The sequence below is a fragment of the Triturus cristatus genome, chromosome 3_2, assembly GCF_964204655.1.
Source record: "Triturus cristatus chromosome 3_2, aTriCri1.1, whole genome shotgun sequence".
Lineage (NCBI taxonomy): Eukaryota > Metazoa > Chordata > Amphibia > Caudata > Salamandridae > Triturus > Triturus cristatus.
The window spans coordinates 471,847,958-471,860,149 of NC_140584.1; the positions used below are offsets into that span (position 1 = coordinate 471,847,958).

The following is a 12,192-nucleotide window of genomic DNA, read 5'->3' on the forward strand; positions in this document are numbered from 1 at the left end:
CTGAGGTGTTAGCGCTTAAACAGACATTGCCTGACCCCCGTAAAAACCCTGCAGGATATTATAAGGAGTTATCACAAACTGCAGAATCGTGTGTCATGAATCTAGCTGATATAGATATGTTGTTCGGGAATGTTGTTCCACAGCCTTTATGGGGATCCATTCGCAATACAGATCATGCTTCAGAACTAGGGGGCACATGGGCTAATATCATTGCCGCAGACACTAGACAAGTTGGTGGTGCAAAACCTGAGCCCCTCGTAGCAGAACTCCCTGGTAGAATTATTACATACATGAAAACTTTAATGCCCGCGATGCGCGTGAATTGGGATAAACTATCCGCATGCAAGCAGAAGAAAGATGAAACAGTGTCCGATTTCTTTACAAGGTTTGAAGAAACGTTTATCGACCACAGTGGTCAAGACATGAGTACTGAAGGTGGCCAACGGTTATTTGTTGATAAATTTGTGCAGAATCTACTTCCCGAGTTGTGTAAGAAATTAAAAGATTCAGAGAGTTCTTGGGCGGTTTCCTCTTCAGCGCAAATACTGGCTACTGCACAGTATTACGAAAATAGGGATAAAGACGAGAAGGATAGAACAGACAAGAAAACGAAAGAATTGAAAACGAAGGTTCTTTTACAGCAGGCTTATCCGCCACGTGGAGGTCAGAATAATTATAGGCAAACCCAAGGTGTCCATCAGCAACCCCAACAGTTTCAGAATAACCAGCAAATGAATGGGTATTATCAACCACGTATCCCTATAGGTCCCAATCAATGTTCATATTGCAAGGAGGAAGGTCATTTTAAGTATAGTTGTTCTAAATTGTTGCAGCGTACTAATATTGCGTTGGCGCAAGAGGTAGAGGTGGTCCGCAAGCTCCTAGAGGTAGAGGGCGTGGAAATGTTCCCCAGAACGCGCGTCCTCTTCCGCCTCAAAATACGATAAATAGCTTTGATCAGCAAGCCAACGCTACTGGTAATACAGCTCAGTACTATCATAATGACTATTATGCAGAAGACGACAATGTGGAAGGTAATGATTACTAGGACAGCCATAGAGAGAGGGAGTTGTTTCAGTACCAGTGGATCAGAGTGGACCGTATGTTAAGGTGACTACAGCGGGTGTAACAGAGCCCTTTCTGCTGGACACTGGTGCTGCAAAGAGTTCAATTATGCAGTCAAAACTCCCTGGCGCGCCTTTGTCTGGCGAAATGAATGTTTCAGTAGGTTTTCTGGCGCCCCAGTTAGGAACCCGATTTCTAGTTCTATGCCCCTTTCTGTTGGACCTTGTGAGCTAAAAGCACCCCTCATCCTAACGACAGGTTGTGGTGAAAATCTGTTATGGTTGGATTTGTTAAAAAGATTGCATGCAACGCTATATTGTTCTCCCTCAGGAGTACAACTTACATTGGGTAAGGAAGTGATTTCTCCAATGTATTTATCAAGGAATGAACTGCCAGCTGAATTGTCATCTCTTCCAGATGCTCTTTGGGCTTCTGGTCTTAATGATGTGGGCCTTTTGGAAATACCGCCATACGTGGTAACTTTGAAAGCCAATGTTAAATTTCCACGCATTCCCCAGTACAAGATCTCCAATGAAGGTCAGAAAGCGTTGTTAGCAATTATCAGTGATTAGATTAAAAAGGGTGTAATTGAGGAGACAAGAGGCAACGTTTGCAATAGTCCTGTTTTACAACGTACGGATCCTTCACAGCCAGCTGTTTACAGATTTGTGATTGATCTTAGAGAGGTAAATAAGATGGTTGTGCCACAGTTTCCAGTTGTCCCTGATATAACTGCCTTGTTAACTATGATTCCAGCCTCCGCTGCATGGTTCTCAGTGATCGATTTAAAGAATGCTTTCTTTAGCATCCCAATTGCAGAGGAGAGCAGGGACATTTTTGGCTTCAGTTTAGGAGGTCGAAGCTTCCGCTTTAAACGCGCTCCACAGGGCTACTGTGAAAGTCCATCAATATACAGTCAAGCTTTAAAAGCACAGCTCGACGCACTTGTTTTACCTAGTGGTGCTACCCTCATTCAGTATGTTGACGATTTACTAATCGCCGCGGATACTGAAAAGATTTGTAAAGAAGCTACATTGTCATTGTTGCGTCATTTGTCTGCCTCTCATCACAAAGTGTCTCTCTCAAAACTGCAATATTGTCGACAAGAAGTGACCTACTTAGGTCATCTCTTATCGAAGGAGGGAAGGAAACTGACCCCAGAAAGAATTCAAGCCATCGCACAATTGAGTGTGCCAAGAACACAGAGAGAAGTGCGTGCTTTCTTGGGCATTACGTCATACTGTAGGCACTGGATACCAAATTTTTCTTTGCTGGCAAAACCTTTGTTAGCATTAACCTGTAAAAATACACCGAATCCTGTCCCATGGTCTGAAGAGTGTCATTAAAGTTTTTGGGAATTACGTAATGCATTATGTTCAGCACCTGTGTTGGGTACCCCTGACTACAGCAAGCCTTTTACATTGTATGTTCATGAAAAGGACGGTTGCGCATTATCAGTGTTAACACAGCCTTTTGGCGACAGACCGCGTCCATGCGCATATTTTTCGTCAACCTTGGAACCGGTAGCGAGGGCATTGCCAAGTTGTTTAAGAGCTACAGCCGCAGCAGCTATGTCTATTCGACAGTCCGCTGGATTGGTAATGGATAACACATTGATTGGAATGGTTCCACATGCTGTGGACACATTGTTAAACAGGACCAAGACACAGCACTTAACTAGTGCTCGATTGTCAGGATATGAATTGACACTGTTGGCAAACCATATACACATAAAGAGATGCAACACGTTGAACCCAGCTACATTATTGCCGATTCCAGCAGACATAGATGAGATTGAGCAGCATGATTGTCTGTTCAGAACAGAAGATGAGACAAAAGGGAGAGTGGATCTTAAAGATACTCCCCTGACTGAGTGTGATGGTACCTTATGGGTGGATGGTTCGTGCTTCAAGCTTCCGAATGGTGATACGACTGCTGCCTATGCTATCACGACTTTGCACACAATTGTCGAGACTGCACGCATACCACATAATTCGGCTCAAGCAGCAGAATTAATTGCCCTTACAAGAGCATGCGTGCTGTCTGAAGGAATGAAAGTGAACATATATACTGACAGTCAGTACGCCTTTGGCGTGGCCCATAGTTTTGGGCGATTATGTAAAGAACGTGGGTTCCTGACTTCGCATGGAGCTAAAATTCAGAATGGCAAGTTGGTGAATGATCTCCTTGAGTCACTGACCCTACCGTTACAAGTTGCGATTATGAAATGCAGTGCGCACAATAAAGTCACTGATGATGTTGGTCGTGGTAATGCATTTGCTGACGAAATCGCGAAAGAAACAGCAAAAGATGTGAAGACTCGAATGTATGTTGCAGGCCCTGCAAGATGGGTTGGTAATGTTGGAATGTGTGAAGACACGATAGAGAGTGTGAAGTCCCTTCAAGCTGAAGCCACAGAGAAAGAGTTGAGCAAGTGGAGAGAAAGTACGGGTAAATTGGATGAGAATGGTTGTTGGGTTGATTTGTCACAACATCGGCGATGGTTGTTACCTGATGCATATGTGCTTCCAGTGGTTAAGGAATCTGTAAGTTGTTGGCCCCAGTATGGCAGAACGCTGGAATTCCAAAGTGTGCAGAGAATGTGGTCAAGAATTGTATGGTATGTTTGAAATACAACCCTGGTAGGGGAACCCCGACTCCAGGTGGTCATTTTGCACCTCCATCATATCCATTTGAGGTTTTGCAGCTAGATTTTATCCACATGGAAAGGTGCAACAACTTGAAATATGTACTGGTTGTTGTTTGCGCTTTTTCAAAATGGATAGAAGCATATCCCCTAAAAGACAACACTGATTTATCCACAGCCAAAGCCCTTGTGAAATAATTTTTCCCTAGGTTTGGAATGCCAAGAATGGTGTGGAGTGATAATGGGAGTGAATTGGTGGGTCGAGTGATGAAGAATGTGTGTGAGGGATTAGGTATAAAGCAGAAGTTCCACGCTGCAAATCACCCCCAATCAGCTGGATTAGTAGAGTGCTACAATGGCACTCTGAAACTCAAACTGGCCAAAATCCAGGCGAGCTCCGGTCTTAAATGGCCTGACGCTCTGCCTTTAGCACTCCTATCAACAAGAATGACTGTGCATTCACGAGTGGGACTTAGCCCATATGAGATCATATTTGGCCGCCCGGCCAATGTATGGGGTGTGCCAAGACCGACAAAATTCAGTGAAATCGAACATCCAGTACTGCTTGACTATCTGTATGAATTGACTGCTAAATTGCGTGTTTTACACCAACAGGTGCACGATACTCTGCCCCAGGCCTCTGAAGCTCCAGGACACCCTATCGACCCTGGCTCGTGGGTGCTCATAAAAAACTTTCAGCGAAAGAACAACGATGAGCCCCGTTGGATCGGCCCTCACCTCGTACTCCTATCGACAAGATCAGCGGTTCGAGTGAAAGGGAAAAAGAATTGGATACACGGCGCCCACTGCAAACGGATCCCTTTGCCTCTACCATATAACCGGTGGGTCCAGGAGGGTATCGCTGATTCTGAAACTGACTCTGTCCCCCGTTTTGTGCCATTTAGTGATGCACGTGTAAAGGGAACGACTTCAGAACGAGAAAGCGACGATATTCTGCAGGAAGCTGTGCCACCGTCAACTCGAATAGACACCACAGAGCCTGAACTCTTGTTTCAAGACCAGACAGTACCTGGCAGAAACCACTATAACCTAAGACCAAGGCCTATGGACAAATAAAAATTCCCTTCCCTTACTATTTTTTGATATTATAGCTCTCCCATCTGAAGGACTTTTTTATTTTTTATTTTTCGAACCACCATCCGGGTTCAGCCGCAGGGTCGCGGTGCCAAGACTTCGGGGTACAGGCCGAAGACGTTAGGTCAACGGTTCTGGTTGGTCTGGGGCGTTCCCTGGACTGACAGGCGTACTCCTTAGCAGAAGATACTCACCCGCCGCGAGCGGCACGATTAGAGGATGGAGTTTTTCAAGATGGAGAGACCCGCTGAGGAAATGAACTTTAAGACAAAAATATGTAGAATAATTAAGAGCAAACGTTTTGTATTATTAGGTCTGTTTATATTATTTAGTATGATGGTGTTTACTGTAGGTTATGTATTCTTCTCCCCTCAAGTGCCATTTGCACCCACTGTACAGCCTATACCTCCTCCTACTGTCTCCTTACACTCTTTCCACCCTCTGCCTGAACACGAACAAGCTAGACGGTCTGAGTTTGTAAACAATTCATTCATTCAACTCCTGCACCAGCAACAACTAGTCATGAATACAACCAATTGCTAGGTGTGTGGTTTAATGCCACATACCATTAATAAGGGTATCCCATATCTAGTGCTGCCGTTTAGCTATAATGGATCGTCATGGGCATTCCAGACCATGTTTCTTTTTGCATTAGATGCCTACTCCCCGCGACAACCGCGTTCCATCAGACCTAGCACAAATAATAAAGCCTTAATGAAAGGAGTTGCCGATATGAGCAGAGTTATCGACGCATACTCATCTATTCCCAAGGATGAATTGCGAGCTTATGTAGGTTGGAACGCGACGGGGTATAGCATTAGTCTGGGTGAAAGGCAGCGAAAAATCTCATCCCCAATTTGGGTCGTACCCCACATAGGTCGGTTCTGTTTACAAGGTAATGGTCAGAATCCAAGAGCTCAACTGGGGAAAAGTGACTGTACTGAAACGTACACTTTTCCATCACAGTTTTCCCCTGCGTTTTTGCCATTCTTTACATATGAATGACCATATCGTAAAACGAGGAATGTGTGCCTGAAGCATGATATTTTGTATATAAGGAGAAGGCCGTTTCTGTAAGTTTAAGCAGTCTCCTGAGAACATACATTGTGTTGTACTTCTCGGATACCTGTAATTGGTCTGCAGCCAATAAAAACGATCGTTGACTTCACCGAGAAGACTCTGTGTTTCTGTGGGTCTGAAACAGGAAGAACTCGAAGTCTTAGGGTGTGTTCCCTTGCACCGCTGGGTTTTAAAAACCCAGTACTTCACGGAGAAGCTGCAGGCAAAGCCGGGCGAACAGGTGAAGCCGGATTCGACACAGAAGGAGAGGGAGAAACATAGTCCTTACGACGTCGGGGAACTGGTGAAGTCGATCTCGGAGCAGTCTCCTTATCTGAACGGCGTCGAGAGCCGTGCCTCTTCTTCTTTTTAGGTTTCTTTGACTTTGAAGCATGACCCGACGTCGACTTCAAACCCGACCTGGAACGCCTTCGACCTCTCTTCTCCTTTCTCATTTTCGCTATGAATAGCTTGGCTTCTCTCTCCTTTAAGGCCTTTGGGTTCGTCTTGCGGCAGCAAGAGCACCCCTCGACGTCGTGATCTGATGACAGGCACCAGACACAATCTTCGTGTGGATCCGTCATGGAAATGTGTTTACCACACACTCTACAGGGCTTGAATCCTGACTTCGTCGACATCTTCAAGAAAGTAGTTAGATGAGACCAGAAACACAGCAGAAACACAAAGTAACTAGAAAAGCTACGGAGAGTCCCAAAAAACCATTAGCGTCGACGGCACAGAAAAAAGGGAACCGACGTCATCACGCCGACGAGGCCCTCTTATGGCTCCAGTGACGTCAGCGGAGCCGTGTGCGGAGCCATGCTATTGTGACGTCGTCCTCGTCGGCGTGGAGAGCTACACAAATTTCCAAATGTTGCTGGCGCAGGGGATATTCACAAGGTAAGGAATCCACTGGCAGATGTATCCATCAGAAAACTGAGGTATGTTTTTCCAGGTCAACAAACAGTAACACAACACTAACGGGAAAAAAGATACCCATGTCAAAAGAACACCCTTCCCTTGGTAGACTTCTCACTGCAGCACCAATAAAATGGCAAAATACCTTTCAATAATTTTAACATTAAATGTGTCATGAATTAGATTTACAAAAAGCTAATGGCTGATAAATGACAAACTCGAAGCAACTTATGGCTGAGCTCAAAGCCCCTCTGTACAGATGGCAAGCAATATGTGACAGCTAGAATGACTCGGGTAGGTCTGCAGAGTAGCAGCAAGATTCAGAAAAGGAACAGACAGAATACTGTTCTCAGCAGTAATTTAAATTGGTGGAATAGGCTCTCAAGTGGGTTTAGAGGCAATTCATTTGACCGGACATCCCGCTTTAGGAGGCACTTAATTTGCAGGGACTGGGAAATAATGTGCTTTTGATTCGGATACCGAAGAAGCGATTGTCAACTTAACTCTAATTAGATGCAGCCTAGCTAAACCTTAGTTTGTATTTTAAAGAGTTCTGATCTTTTCTAAAAAGATTGGAATAATATGACATACGAGACAAGGAAAAAATCCAAGTCTATGTGGTATCATTTGAAGTTTGAGGCACAGTATTTGGGGACAACTATACATAACATTTCAAAATGGAATGCCTGAATCTGCTTGAATAAAGGGGTGAATTAATTACAATTCCGTGCACACCACTATAAACTAAATTAATCTTCACAGGCACCCATAACATTTTCTTTTTTAATTGGAACCATTTTGTCTTACTTGAACCAAATTCGTCCTCCATTTCATCTTCATCTGTATCTAAATCGTTTCCATCATCTTCTTCACTTTCCACGACGTCCTCTTCATTTTCCTCAATCCATCTTCCAGGAAGCAAGCCAGCAGCATCATAGGAGTTACACAATGGACCCACAATGTGTGTAATGAAAGATTCTTGAAGTTTGGCTAGTTGAGGAGATGTTCTGTCCATAAAGGGGCTAACAGGTAACCCAAGGCTTGCTTCTTCATCACCCTGCACAGGTAAAATGAAACAAAATAATCTTAAATTGGTACTAATGCAATTTATCTTTTGGTAATAAAGGCAAAAGTTTCAGTCAAAAGTAGTGCATTCGTCAGGAGCACAATGTGACATGGATCCTCTACATTTTAGAAGGACCTGGCCGTTTTTGTAGGGTCTTTCCTAGATTTTTGCCTTATGTTGCTGAACCAGATTTTGTTACACAGTTATGTACAAAGCAGAAAAAACATAATAGAAAGACGGATGTGTGCATGTATCATAGATTATACCATAATCTTATTGGACAGTGTCCTACTAGACCAAATAAGTCATTGAAAAGAGAGAAAAACCTCATACTTGAAGCTAAGGCAAGAGACATGTTTGATACCCTGTACATGTTTGCTTCAAGTGATTAATTTAATATCTTCAGGATTTATCTCACTTAAGGTTACAATACAATTACAAGATCGCGTTATCAGTTTTCCCATTTTGATAGATTGTGGTGGCTGTATATGGAAATAGAATGGGCTAAGGAAAATTGTGTTCCCCAAATTTCTGAAGAAAATCCTCAGGTTGTGGAAGCAGTTTAGGGTATTTGCAGTTTACTCCGGATTAATCCATGAAGAGATTATAAATATACAGATGGGTCCTTGCTAAACACTACTATGTACTGGAATTAGATTGAATTGCTTCATCTGAATATATCCAATAATTCTAGGCATGGCCTAGTTAGCCGTTCACAATCTATATATCAATTGGTCTGCCAAGATATTATTTTTAGAATAAGAATATTCTATGTAAAACTGTAATTCAAAGATGGTCTGTGAGAAACAGGTTTGCTGGTTGAGAAGGGTGACATCTTACTCAAGTGTCAAGCACAATCCATGACAAGGTGAACCACAAAGTCACTAAATTAACTTGTGCTTACCCTGCTGGTAGCTTTGCACAAAAGCAGCCAGGCTCAACTTAGAGTTCATGTGCAAAGTTTTTATGTAGCACACAAACAGTAATCAAGTTAAAATACAATACAAGAAAAATCTCACACCAGGTTAGGAAAATAGTGTACATTTTAATACGTTATTTGACACCAAGACAAACAAAAAAACAATTAGTAGAATCAGAGCTATGCAATTTTAAAGATTTAAGGCAAGAATAGCACCTAAAAGCACAAAGCAACACTCACGGTTATCTGTTCGTGCGAGACCGGGTGAAAGTTCAGGCCAAACATAATGGAGCGCAGGCCAGATACAGGGACCCAGTCTTGCACAAAGAGTTCTGTTTGTAGTGGAGGGGGACGTCAAGGAGCGGAGACAGCATTATGGACGATCATCACTGTAGCGCAAAGGGCAGGCGGTCATCGCTGTAGCACAAGGATCCTGTCAGGCACCACAGACTGTAATTGCTGGAGATTCGCGTTGGCAGTAATCGCTGGCTGTTGATGCTTTTGTGTTAAGTGCAGATCTCACATTGCTGTCCTTCGCTGGTGGTTGCTGTTGCACGAAGAGTCTTTAACAGGAGTTTCGTGTTAGTGGTCAGCACGGGTGGCAAGATCTTGGCGCAAACAGCCCTGTTACTTGTCGCAAGGAGCCCAAAGCCTCATGAGAAGCTCAACGGATGCCAGCAAAGGACCCAGAACAGCATCTCTTGGAGACCAGGAACTCACTCCAGCTGAGACCAGCAGGGCTCAGGCAGGTCCAGTGCAGCAGGTCAGCTGGGTAGTTGAAGTGAAGCCACTTGAGCTTGTCATGTCCATGTAGATCAGAATAGGTCAGCTGACACTTGGAGTCACTCAGCATGGGATAAAGAGAGTAAGTCTAGTCTTCCTTCTCAGCAAACAGGGCAGGCCTCCAGCAGCAAGGCATCCTTCTTCTGTAAAATTCACATGTCCAGGAGTGTCTAAAGAGTGGGTATGAGGGTCACCTTTTTATACCTGAAGCCTACTTTGAAATAAGAGAAGCTTCTTGAGATTTTTCCCTACAGAGGTGTGTGGATTTCCTGCCTCCCTGTCGTGGTCTCAGTGTGGGGCACAATAGGCTAGTGTAAAGTCCTGTGTGTGTGAACTGGGCCAATGCCTTTGAAGCGCAAGTGTAGAAAGCAACAACTTTATCCCCCATCCACACACATTATTGTGATTCTGTCAGGGAGGAGCACCCAAAGACTAACTGCCAACTACACCTAGCCGTGTGACCCAAGATACAGGCTGCAAGTACCAAATGGTGAGGACCAGAAAATGCCATCTTTCTAAATTTGGCATTTTCAGAATTGTGACTTAATATCCAACTTTAACATCAATGTGGGTCTTAAAATGTAATTCTTTAGACACCAAACATGACTTTCCTAAGTGCTCCCAATCAAAAGTGATCACTTATGAAATGTAATACAGTAATCCAATGACATCCTATGGGAGAGGTAGACCTTGCTTTAGTGAAAAACAAATTTGAGAGTGTTTCTCTACTAGGACATGTACACCTTAAAAGTACATGTCCAATTTTTTTAATATACTGCCCCCTGCTTAATGGGCTGTTTAGGGCCTACCCTATAGGTGACTTATCTATATTAAAAAGGAAGGTATAGCCATGGCAAAAAGGGTAATTTTGCAGGTAAGTGGTAGTTTAAAACCGCACCAACAGGCTGTAATGGCAGGCCCAAGATATGTTTAAAGGGACACTCAAGAGGATGGCACAATCAGTGCTGTAGCCCCACTGATGCGGTTTAATTTCTGGCCCTGGATACATGTAGTACCACTATACGAGGGACCTGCAAGCAAAATAAATCTGCCAAGTAGGTCTAAGTCAATTTTTAACATGTTTAAATGAGAGCGCAGGCAGTGTAGCACTGGTTAGTAGTGGTAAAGTGCACAGAGTCCTAAAAGCTAAAACGAAATGGGTTCAGGCAACAGGAAGGGTGAAGGCAAAACATTTAGGTTCACTCTGAAGAACACTCGTAAGGGGGAGTTCGTGTTCAGCATTATCTTCTTCAGTTGAAAACTCTTGTCCAATTATTCTGAACTCCAGATGAATAGCATAACCTTTTTAACAATAAGTTGAATTGGGATTCGCTTGTTACTACAAGGATGCACAACGTGGGTAGAGTGGGTGAGGGGTTTTTCCGTTGTGCCTGCAAATTGGGACATAAACCAGTGACCGAGCTAATTACACTCTATAAAGCCAAATGTGTACCTGTGGCAACATATGGAGCAGGCGTATGGGGGTATCATAACAGCCGCCAGTTGCAAATCATGGAAAACAAATTCATAAAAAGGCTATTGATGATTCCAAATAGTGGCTCAAGAAGCTTTTGTCATAATGAGTTGGGGCATGACTTTGTAGAGGATTGTATAAGCAGCGCCCCATTACTTCTATTGGTCAAAATTTGGTTATCGGAAGATTTGGTGTTCTCAGGAGAGATTTTAAAAGATTCTCCTAGCCTCAATGGCGCACTAACTATCCTTTGGCTTCAATTTGTCAGGGATAGCTTTTATAAGTTAGGCCTGGAACATTATTTTGACTGCCCAGCCAGTATCCATGAGAACGCAAAAAATATAAGAGAGGCGCATTCCACAGGGGGCAAACATTTGCCGCTCTCAACTTGAGGTAGCAGGCTCTCTTTACTTATTCCCCGCTCAGCAGCAATTTTACTTAACGTTCACTACAAATATCCAGACACACTTTTACTTAACAAGATTCCGTTTACTCACCATGCATTTCTTAGTGGCATTTCTGAAACAAACTGGGTGGTCAAACAACTTGGTACCCTGTCCTTGTGACAATTTGGCAGCCCAAAGCACATCACACTTTATGCTATTTTGCACTCTCTACAAAGAGCCTAGAAAAATATTTTTAGTCCAGATTTTAAAAGAAATTAGGCCATGTTCTTATATTGATGGTTTTAACTACTTGCACTCTTTGCCTACAGTTGATATATGCACTAGGGTTTCCAACTACATTAAAGTGGCAATGGCTATTAGGAAACGATATCATTGGTTGTAGCTGAATCGAATTAGCTAGATTCATCAACATATAGCCCAAGTGCCCCATGAACCAAATGTTGTGTCTAGTTAAAGATTTAATTTTAAGGATTGTATACTTCTTATTCTATTGTCATTTCTTTTTAAATAATTGAATTGTATGAATTACCTTTCACGCCGTTTTGTAAATAGGTCATTGGAATTTTAACTTGTATTGTCGATTTTATGCACTTTTATGGTCTTTTTGAAACTGAATAAAGTTACTTTGACCTTTGAATATCACAAATTTTCCTACAGTTTAAGCAAATTACTTTTTTCAACATTACAGAGACTCTGCTTGTTTAACAAACTTGTAACTAGGTTATTTGGTACCTTTTTGAAAGAATCTACATGTCCACT

General features: G+C 43.0%; 1 protein-coding gene across 2 annotated transcripts in view; it reads right to left on the bottom strand.

The window, feature by feature from the left end:
- The window catches only part of PDE3B (phosphodiesterase 3B), a 1,362,481-nt gene that overhangs the window by 9,419 nt on the left and 1,340,870 nt on the right, over nt 1-12,192 (bottom strand). For both annotated transcript variants that reach the window (XM_085648114.1, XM_085648115.1), the window contains one exon: nt 7,592-7,841. In XM_085648114.1, coding sequence (XP_085504240.1) covers nt 7,592-7,841 — 250 coding nt within the window. The remainder of the gene's footprint in view (nt 1-7,591; nt 7,842-12,192) is intronic.